The 11,081-nt window shown below is 38.0% G+C and overlaps 1 protein-coding gene across 1 annotated transcript in view; it reads right to left on the bottom strand.

The window, feature by feature from the left end:
* Positions 1-11,081, bottom strand: part of MAP3K4 (mitogen-activated protein kinase kinase kinase 4) — a 55,937-nt gene that overhangs the window by 25,094 nt on the left and 19,762 nt on the right. The window contains exons 8-15 of the mRNA XM_031059847.1: positions 11,014-11,081; positions 10,516-10,615; positions 10,346-10,429; positions 8,055-8,321; positions 6,063-6,212; positions 4,913-5,074; positions 2,390-2,523; positions 747-825 (exon numbers count right to left, since the gene is read on the bottom strand). Of these exons, the coding sequence (XP_030915707.1) occupies positions 747-825; positions 2,390-2,523; positions 4,913-5,074; positions 6,063-6,212; positions 8,055-8,321; positions 10,346-10,429; positions 10,516-10,615; positions 11,014-11,081 (1,044 nt within the window). The remainder of the gene's footprint in view (positions 1-746; positions 826-2,389; positions 2,524-4,912; positions 5,075-6,062; positions 6,213-8,054; positions 8,322-10,345; positions 10,430-10,515; positions 10,616-11,013) is intronic.

Below are 11,081 nucleotides of genomic sequence, written 5' to 3'. Positions count from 1 at the left end.
ACAGGACTAACACATAATTTACTAGAGAGCCCCTGATAAAAATACATGAGAAAAAAAGTCTAAACTATGCACTTTCTGGATTACACAAGATTAATGTGGTTGGCATTTCATAACACATCTTGAAATAAGTAAAAATCAAGAGGTGCTAACACTTCCATTCTGGTATTTTGTGGCAACTGTGCTTTCACTTCTCTGAAGTATTGTACCAAGATGAGAAATAAATTCTCAGAACAGGAAAAGGAGGAAAGCAAAGTAGACAAAAAAGCCAGCTCTAGTCTACTGGTTTTTCCATAATAAAAAAAGAAAGATGCTCTAAAGTCTGTCTCATGTTGGAACTACTTGAAAATTAAAAAAATATTTAAATGACAGAGATTTTGTATTCATATCCACAGATGAACTCTGAGTGTTAATTAAGCCTCAGAAACTTAAATTTAGACATTGATTTTCACAACAGAAAGCTGCTGTCAATTATTCAAGACCCAAGATAAGGTGGCCTCCCAAGACAGTACTAGCAACTTGTCAGCAAACTGAAACCATTACTGGCAATGGTCACAAATCTACTCTTTTACTCTTTTCAGAATCTAACACAAGAGACAACAGCATCAACAGTGATATACAACAGCAATTGTTTCAGAACTGCATCTGGTTCAGATGCTGTTTTATAAAAAGTATTCATGCAAAACATATATTGATAGCTTCCCTGATATCATTTATAAATAAACACCAGCAGAAAAACTCATCCATACCAAGAAGTCATCTTCTGGGAGAGCTGAAATAAATGCTGGCTCAATGGCTTGAAGAAAATCAAAACCTTGAGTTGCCCATCTATGTAAAAGAAAAGACAGAAAATGAAATGGTCTTTGGCTAAAGCCATTAAGCGTTTCAACTACATCCAAGAACAGTAAATAACAGTTAATTATTTTTCCTCTGCAAAATATGATAAAATCCTCATTAAAAAAACAGACTAATATATAAAATGTAAAAATGTTAGCTTTTATCCAGTTCTATTCGGACAAAGACTGATTTTAGCAAGGACACTGCCAAATAAGGTGAGCAGGCCATGCTATGTATCTACACCCATAACATGCTATCTTCCAAACAGTATCACCAACTCAACCATCATTTGTTTCCGAGCAACAAGCCAAACCACTGCAATCCCTGCCTGAAGTCTCCTTTCTGATACAAGACTGAAAGGATACTAAAGATTTCATGACTATGTGATTAGTAATGACTGGGCATCAGTGGTTTCATGGCCTAGAGTGGCAAAGTAGAGTAAGTCATTTGGTTGGCATGAGTTGTGTCCTCAGCCACCTGCTGTCCCCCATTGCCTCCTCTCTGACCTACCTGAACTAGCAGCTGCAAACACAAATAGAATCACAGGATATCCTGAGTTGGAAGAGGCACACATGGATCATCAGAATTGAACTTCTGACTCAACAAAGGGCAACACAGAAGTTAAGAGCACAGTCCAAATGGTTCTTGAGCACCAGCAGGCATGGGGCCACGACCATTGCTCTGGGGAGCTTTTCCCAGCACTTGACCACCTCTCAGTGAAGAACTTTTTCCTAATACCAATCCAAAACTCCCCAAATGAAAGTTTTAAGCCATTTTTAAGCTATTTTCTCTTGTACAGTCACCAGAGAGAAGACATGAAGAAGTTGCAGATAGCAACTCATTTTCCTCTTCCCTTAGCTGAGTGAACCTAGCATCCTTAATTACTCCTCATTACATCTTGTCCTTTAGTCCTTTCACCATCTTCACTGCCCTTCCTGCTGCAATATTTTTATATCCTTCTTAGATTATGGAGCCCAAAAGTGCACAGAGTACACGAGGCGAAGCTCCACCAATGCTAAATACAGTGGTACAATCACTCCATCCAGCTGATTAGATCTGTTGTGCCTAAGACACCCCAGGATACAGGTGGCCACTTTCACCACCTGGACACATCGCTGACTCAAAGCTTACAATCAGCAAGAACCTCGAGGTCCCTTTCTGAATGGCTGCACTCCAATCTCTTGGCCTCTGATCTATAAGGATACCCAGAGTTACAGCACCCCAGGTGCAAAATCTGGCACTTGCCCTTGTTAGATTTTGTAAGGTAGGTTATTGTCCAGCCCTCATAATCTATTAAATTCTCTCTGCGATCTCTGTGCCCTTGAGGGAATTAATGTATTCTCCTAATTTAGTATGGCAAACCTATTTAGGATGTACACAACTCCTGTATCCAGGTCACTGATAAAAACACTGGAAAAAACTGGCCCTAAAACTGAGCCCTGAGGAACACTAGTGACTGGCCACCAGCCAGATGTCACTTCATTACTCCAATTTTTTGAGCCCAACCCTTCAGCTCTACCAACAACTACCATGGCAGTAACAAGTTGGCTGTTACCTGGGTCGAGTGCCTCGGCCACTCTCACATTTTGTTAGCACATAATTCATCCATTTTCTGGCAAAGTTGATATATTTGTCTCCAATTTTCTGCCTGAATTCTCCAGACATCAGACGAACAACTTCTTTATGGTACTGTAAGAAACTAAAGATTACTTTTCACATATTAATAAGAAGAACAATATCCACTGGAGTATTTGCAAGCTAACAAAACTCTACAGTATGGTAACAGTCACATCCTATTCTTAGACAAAATTATTTTATGCAAGCAGTTGCCTACTTACTGACAAAAAATTAATCAAGAAAAGTATGATACAAAATATGATACAGTGAGAGGCAGTACTGAGCCACACTGCGTTCTTCTGTGTGCATCAGGCACATGCTGATGTTTAACAGTGCACACAACATTGAAGAAACATCCTACAGAAACACTTGGTTCTGTAACCAGATTGAACTGCAAAGTAGTGTTTATTTTTAGTTATATTGCAGTAACATTAGGGGATAAAAAAGCTATCTATGAGCATTTAAAAATCAAACAAATACCAGCTATTTCTTATAAGACTATCCTAGAAGTACATTAGGATATGACACAATCTTTTAAAAATTTTACAAAGCCCAGAGGCATCAAATAGCAAAACAGTTAAAACATCTGAACATAACATTTTGAATGCCTGCACTCTAATGCAAGCACTCAAAAGCTTGTACTGCATCAAAGAACCACCACAAACTCTGAAGAAATGTCTCATGTTACAGTATCATGCTATTCTAGGTTGAAAAACAGTGAGAAGGTAAGTTAAAGCACAGGCTGGTGGAGTGACCATCCTTGGAAGTACTATAAAAATGAGTAAATATGGCCCTTTCTGATATGGTTTAGTGAGCATGGTGGCACTCACTTGAAGGTTGGACTTGATCTTGGAGGTCTTTTCCAACCTTAATGATTCCAATATAATCTAAAATGCTCCCAAGCAGCAGAGCTTACAAGACTGTACCTGAAATCATCAAGTTCTTAGAAGCTTTTCAGATTTCCAGGCATTGCTAATTTAACAGATTTATCAGATTCATCTGTTGCTTTTCAATTAGTCTCAAGTAAAATTTCTGAGGCGACACTTTTTATGATATCCTGCTAAAACTGGGAAGTCACTAGAAATTACCAAATGTGAGGCCCATCTACGTGAAGGACTGCAAGGAGGATCCAGAAAACAACAGACCTGTCAGCCTGAAAGTTATGGATCATCTAGTACAGGACAACCAGGAGATTAGGACCAGCCAACAGGGGCTTGTGAAAAGCAGGTCCTACTTGACTGACCTGACCTCATTGTATGAGAAGGCGAGCCACTTAGTGGATCTGGGAAAGGTTGTGGATGTCATCTACCTATATTTTAGTAAAGCTTTTGACATTGTTTTCCACAGCATTCTCCTGCAGAAGCTGCCTGCTCATGGTCTGGACAGAGGTTCACTGTTTGCTGTGTAAAATTGGCAGGATGGCCAGGCCTAAGGAGTGGTGCTACACCCTGCTGGCAGCCGGTCACTGTTGGGGTTCTCCAGGACTCAGTTTTGGGGCTAGTCAGATCAATGATCTGGACCAGGGGATCAAGGGCACCCTCAGTCAATTCACAGGTGACACCAAGTTGAGTGGGAGTGTTGGTCTGCTGGAGAGCAGGAAGGCCCTGCAGAGGGATCTAGACAGGCTGGACTGCTGGACCAAAGCCAATGGGGTGAGGTTCAACACGGCCAAATGCCAGGTCCTGCACTTGGGTCACAACAATCCCATGTAGCACTACAAGCTGGGGGAAGAGTGACTGCAAAGTTGCCTGGGGAAAAAAGACTTGAGGGTGCTGGCTGACAACTGGCTGGACACGTTCCTGTGTGTGCCCAGGGGGCCAAGAAGGCCAATGGCATCCTGGCCTGCATCAGCAACAGTGTGGCCAGCAGGACTGGGGCAGTAATGGCACTGGGCACTGCTGAGGTTACACCTCAAAAACTGTGTTGGGCCCCTCACTACAAGACATAGAGGTGTTGGAGCAAGTCCAGGGAAGTGCAACAAAGCTGGAGCTCAAGTCTTGTGAGAAACAGCTCAGGGAGCTGGGATTGTCTGGCCTGGAGAAAAGAATGTTCAGGTGCAACCTTACTCTTTTCTACAACAACCGGAAAGGAGGTTATAGTGAGGTGGGTGTCAGTCTCTTCTCCCAAGTAAGAAGTGTTAGGACAAGAGAAAACAGCCTCAAATTGAGGGGAGGTTTAGACTGGATATTAGGAACAATTTCTTCAATGGTAGAGTGGTCAGGCATTAGAACAGGCCACAGAAGTGGTTGAGTCCCTATCCCTGGAGTTATTTACAAGATGTGTAGATGTAGACATGGTTCAGTAGACCTGGTGGGGGTGAGTTAACAGTTGGAATTGCTAAAGGTCTTTTCCAACCTAAATAATTCAATAGTTCCATAAATTCTTTTATTTCCACAGTTATTAGTTACCTTATTTGCACTAATGCAAAACCAGAAATTTCAATTGGTTTTTGTTTCCTTACCTCAAACCCAAAATTATAACCCTGAATCATGGCTTCCCGGTAGTATTGCTGCAAAGTGGCAGATTCAGATTCATCAACTTCAGCATCAAACTCAGATGTGAACATGTGATCAACTCTATCAATGGCACTGCTTATCTTATTGCATAGCTGTAATGCATCATTCTGAGTAACAACAAAAAAGGGATGGGGAGCAGCAAAATATTACTTAGTCTTGACAATTGTAGAATATAAGGAAAACATGAATCTAATAATTACATTATTTTAAATGAAAAGGTACTATAATGCCACAAAAATTCATTCAGTCTTAAAAAAACAAACATTTTCCAGCAGTTGCATGAAGCAAGTCCTGTAATTAACTCAAGTATTATAATAAAGTTCGCTTGCATGTGATTAACTTTAAAAACAAAGACAGCAAAAGAGTGAGCAGGGAATCAACAAAAGAACCACAAAACAAACAAAAACATCCAACCAAAACCAGACAGACAAGAAAGGAGAAAATGAGTTCTACTATCTATAGCGTGATCAAGCCTTTGGTTCTATTTTCACCTTGGTATCTGGACACAGCCTCTATTGAATGCAGGGACTTGATACTGCCACTTAGAGCCCAACAAACAAACAAATAAACAAACCAAGCCCATCAAAGAAAACACTCATCAAACAAAAGCAAAACAAACAAACAAAAAAACCACACCACACCCACAAAACAAGCAAAGAAAGATTTAAAAACTCACACCAAATCTAAAAGAAAACAAACAGAGAGACTACCCACTTTTGCATTTTCAAATATAGGAAGAAAAGCTGTCTGTTGCAAATCACTGATTTTGATAAACTTGGTTTTAGAAAATCATACACTTTCTTTCAATTCAATATTGCTGCCAATCTGTTGCTATGGTATTTCATCTGCATTATGGACTTGTTTCCCAATTACTCAATGCAGAAATCATTACACCAATATAGCTCAAAAACACACTCACAAGTCATTTGCAAAAACAGAGTGGAAATTGTACTGAATGTGAAGTCCATAGAGGACTACCACATAACTTACAATTGCAGAATATGCCATGAGCTTTGCAATCAAATCTTCCACTTTTTTACTTATCAGCGAGCAAAGCACCATCAGTTTTGATAAATAATTTCCAAACCTGCTTACCTTTAGCTGCTGTAGAGCTTTGGCAATGATTGGTTGGCTGGATGTCTGTTCCTGGTGCAGAGATATGAGCCCTTCAATAGACTGCTGGAAAGCTTTTCTCTGACTCACAAGGTGGGCAGACTGAATGACTACAAGGAGGAGGTTATCAACCTAGAATACAAGACACCACTACTTCTTGTAAAGAAAATTCTCTGTATAAATATATCAAATATCACCAGTTTGCAGTCAGTTATTTTTTAAATTCTAATATATGAAAGACCTCTAGTCACTATTCATTAAAATCTAAATTCACACAGAAAAGCTTGATGCTGGCAACTAAAACTCTCATCTAGTGGGCAGAGTTCCATTAGGGCATTAGGGTAAATGCCACAGCAAGTTTTCATGGGGAATGTGGTCCTGTTCACTTCAGGAAAATATGGGAAACACTGCATTAAATTATCTTACGATTAGCTATACACAAAAAAAAAAAGCAACAGCTAAGCAAAAATAATAATATTTTCTTAAAGCAGATGGAAATAACAACCATCAGATAAACAGAGGTTTTATCCAAGAAACACGGCATACTTCAGGACAAAAGCCCACTATTGAATAGGGAAAGACAAATATTTAACATGCAGTATTTGCTTAAAATTTGAAAATTAACAATATATGGTATGTTTTGTAAATCAGAGCTCTGATATCACACAAGTCTAAAAGAGCATACAGTCACAGAATGGTGCTGTCATACTAAGCTCTGCTGATTTCAAACGACAGGCAATGCACTTGCAAATAGTTACTCACAAAACAAGATCTCCTTCTTCCTGACTTTCAGTATCTCCCCCCCAAAGAATATTTTCATGCTCAAAATTCTTTAAGTGTTGATGAGATTCTTTTATTTCACTTAACTAACACCTTACATTTTCTCTAGTTTGCAATCAAAATGCATTTTTTAAGGCAGAATCTTTCTGAAGGATTTTTTATTTCCTAATCTTTCAATCCTGGATTTAAAAAAAACTAGTGTTACAGACCTATAGACACACACATAGTGTTTTATGTACACTTACATATGAAAGAAACCATTTACAAACCAATTTTCATCTATTGCTATTTTCATTTTCTGAATGAAATAATAACTTTGATAGAAGTCTGAAGAACTTCTAAGCACTTAATCAAAGGCTGTTTTTTTATTGTTCAATTGGAACAACAGGCAAACAAGAAACAATATGTTTGCATGTTACAAGCAGCAGTATGTAGAGGAGTAATTTTTTCAACTGCCTGTAATTGCCAGAACCCTCTGAATGCCAAAGGTCAGGCACAGTGACATGGAAAGTCCATGTCACTCTCTTCTTGGACCGTACAGCCCATTTATGGTAGGGATCCAAGGAACTGCATGACATACCAAAAGGAAAATTCATATAGCTTAACGTTAAGGACATAAGAACACAAGGGGAAGGGAGCTGGCCCAGCTGTCAGAGTGCAGCAGAACTGCTGGCAGTGAAATCCTGCTGGCTTGGGAAGAAGGAAAGTATGACTGGAAACATTTCTTCCTGCAGAACTGTCGAACATCCAGTAACTTCCAGAGAAATTTAACATTAAATGTCACAATTCATCCAAGATCAAGAGCAACTGGTTTCATGCCTCAGTGTGTGGAAAGCACAGAACTATCACATGTTCTTGGAGACTGATGATTTCCTAATGTTCTGTTTTCAAGTCTTATCCACACTCCTGAACACCCAACTAGACATTAAAAGTATCTCTATTTTTTTTATACTATTATACAAGTACAACTCTGAAAAAGGCACATTTGTAGAGACCAATCCTGCCAGGAAATGCTACAATCCATTTAATATTTGCATTTAACACAACGAAGAATCAAATTCATTCCTAAATTTAACTTTTTATTACCTACAAAAGGACACATGCTTCACTTGAATCACTCCAGTTAATCTGATAGAATAAGCATTCATAGAGGTGTAGAGGAAAGAAAGAGTGGGGGAATAAGACCACACCCACCTGCATGGTGCGCAGCGTATCAACAGTTTCTACCTGCGGCACTACTTTGACTGGCTGACCCTCCCACGCACTCCAGCTGTCATCTAATTCATGGTCTTTGTCACTGTGCTTGGTCATCAGCAAGTAGGCCTCATATGTAAGCTCATCTGAATCCTTGGAGCAATCCTTGCCAGCAGCTGCATTGAGGAGCTGCAGAATCACAGCCTTTTCCCCCGCAATACTGCCTGGTACGAACACTTGTAAACTCTCCAGTCCGGGAATTTGTACCTGCAGATAAGAAATACACTGAGTGAGTGAATCTCATTGTCTTTATGGCAAATAAAAAGATAAAATAGGTACTATCATTTAAACAACAGGAAGAATCTCCATCATAAAAGGCTGTACAATATACATACTAAAACGGTACCTTCAGCTATTTTTGCATTGAAAGTCAAAATGCATTAGAAATTATCTCTTTAGAAATCCACTGCATCACCATTTTCAGCCATTTATTTCTGTGCATTTCAAGTTAATCCTTCTACATATTCTCCTAAATGAATTTTGTTACAAAAAAAGTCCAGTGTCACATATATACTATATATGTATGTATATACACATATGCATACATATCTAGTATGTATAAAATACATATGTGGAGTGTATAATATATATACACATATTTTAAAAGGTAAATTAGTCAACAAAGAACGGAGTATTAGAAGAAAAATTCCTTCAGAATTCATACATTTCTCAGCGACTACAAAAGACGAGTAAACAAAAATCTGTCTAAAAAAGTATCAATTATTCTGCTACTTTCATAAAAGCCAGAATAAGTCCAGTTAGAGCATTCTCTTTTAATAAAATAGTATTTTGCTGCTACTGCTTAAAAACTACTTCCAAATATATCTGTCACACTGGTAGCAATACTTCAACCAAGTTAGGCATCAGAAGCAGACTGTAAATAGCCAGTATCTTGACTTGACATGAGGTAACTGACTCACGGTGGAGTTAAATTCTCTCTTTTCAGAGTGTCATGTTATCAAGCTAAGACAAAACACTGCACTCAGCACTTCTACCATTAGGTAAGCATATTTTATAACTAAAAGGACTATAATCTGTAGGCCAACACAAAATAGTAGATGGTTGTTACTTAAAGCTAAATTAGATTCCCAAAACTAATGAGCATCCACCTGAAAAGGCTGTTAAAAATTTAAGATCTCTACGTGATATTAGAGGGCCAATATAGAAAGTGTTCATTATCAAAATGTGTCATTTAACCCATGTGTAACAGATGTGTCAAACTGAAGACACAATTTTTTCTTCAAAAAATGAACATCAGAAAAAGATACAATCTTTAAAAGGTCTACTAGAATTAATATGGTGTCTTGAAGCATCCAAGACTACATACTTGGGGGACATTTTTTTAAATAAACATAGACTGATTTCCCTGACTATTTTCCAACTCAAACAATTCACAGACCAGGGCCCTGCTGAGCCAGTTGTTTTATCCATGTATTTACAATCCTTTATGAACTACTCTCCTATGAATTTGTTTGTGTCCCTTTCACCGAATTTCTGTATTCAGCAACATTTATATAAATCTGACAAGAATTATGTCATTAAAAAGTTAGTGCATTATATCCCAACTGCGAAATATATATTAAATGCATGGAAGGACAAAAAAGAACAGCAAATCCAAATACACTTGAACTGCTGAAGCTGAATTTTTAAGGAATTTCACAAAACCACAAATGCGGGACTTTGCACTGCAGTAAACATAGATCAGCAAGAGCTTAACTTACTTTTGCTGTATAACAGTTTTCTAGCAACAGTTCCTCTGGAACAGAGCACAGTCCCTGCATTTCTCATGTCCTTAGTAGTCTCTAGGAAACTTGCTAAAGCAGACCGCCATTATAATACTGTTGCTTTATGAAAGCAAAACACAGATCTATTGTCTGAGATTATCTACTCAAACATGTATCCAGTCACCTAATAGATTTGCAAGCATTTGTTTCACAGTACTCACTGCTAAGTGTTATTAAACAGAAAGGTTTTTCCTCAGTCACAAAGAGAATCTTTGGAAAAAAAAGGAATTAAGGCACTGATTTCCCGAAACATAGACTAGCATTCTCATTCATACAAGCACAAGTACAGAATTTGACTACCACAATTCAATATTAAATACACAACACTTTAAATGTTGAAACATAGATGTCCCCTTAAAACACTAGAGCATGCCAATATTTGACATTTTGCTTAGCATACTCAGTTCACCTTCATGCCTCTAAACTTTATTACCTATGTGAATTTACCTTCACATACTCTTTTGTTTTCAGAGCATTCAGAAGATCTCGCACAGGGGCTGACAATGCAAATTCTGCTGCTATTTCAAGGTCCTACAAATAATGACAAAACAAAGGAATATGCTTTCAGACTAAATTTCTTAAATGCATATAAATAAGAGGAGACTCTGTTAACTTACCTTCCTCAGCATTTTAGCAAAACCAAGAGCTTTGGAGGCCCTTTCTCTAGCTTCATGGAACAGCTCTTTCAGTGCTCTGCTGGTCTCTATAACAGACCTCCTGAAACATTGGTAGAAATGAAATGACAATATTTTAATAAATCATATTACACTTACACAGCCATTAGAAAATAATTATTTACATATATGTTAGTAAGAAGAACATAAATATTTGCAAGTAGCTGACAAATAAATTGAACTTGCGTAGGCACATTTATGGTAAGAATATAAAAATCTAATTCAAGTATCATTACATAAAAACTTCTCATAGCCTGAACTCAAGAGAAGGTTACTAGACTTCAAAAAATTCAAAATGATGATTCATTACTACTGCAGACAGAAGTACAGTGATACAGAATGCAAGTTTGCAGTCTAAGGAATAAAATACATTATGCATCTGTCAGAGGTAGAGAAACATATAACAGCATTTTGTTATTGTTAAGCCAAAAGGTTTAATACCTGATTTCATCTGATGCAATACTGTCATCAGCACTGGCCCAAAATTCATCACAACTGTCTTGTAGTCC

This window comes from Geospiza fortis, unplaced genomic scaffold (genome assembly GCF_000277835.1).
Source record: "Geospiza fortis unplaced genomic scaffold, GeoFor_1.0 scaffold41, whole genome shotgun sequence".
Taxonomy (NCBI): domain Eukaryota; kingdom Metazoa; phylum Chordata; class Aves; order Passeriformes; family Thraupidae; genus Geospiza; species Geospiza fortis.
The sequence above is the reverse complement of the archived record's forward strand: the minus strand, read 5'-3'. Positions and strand labels throughout refer to the sequence as shown.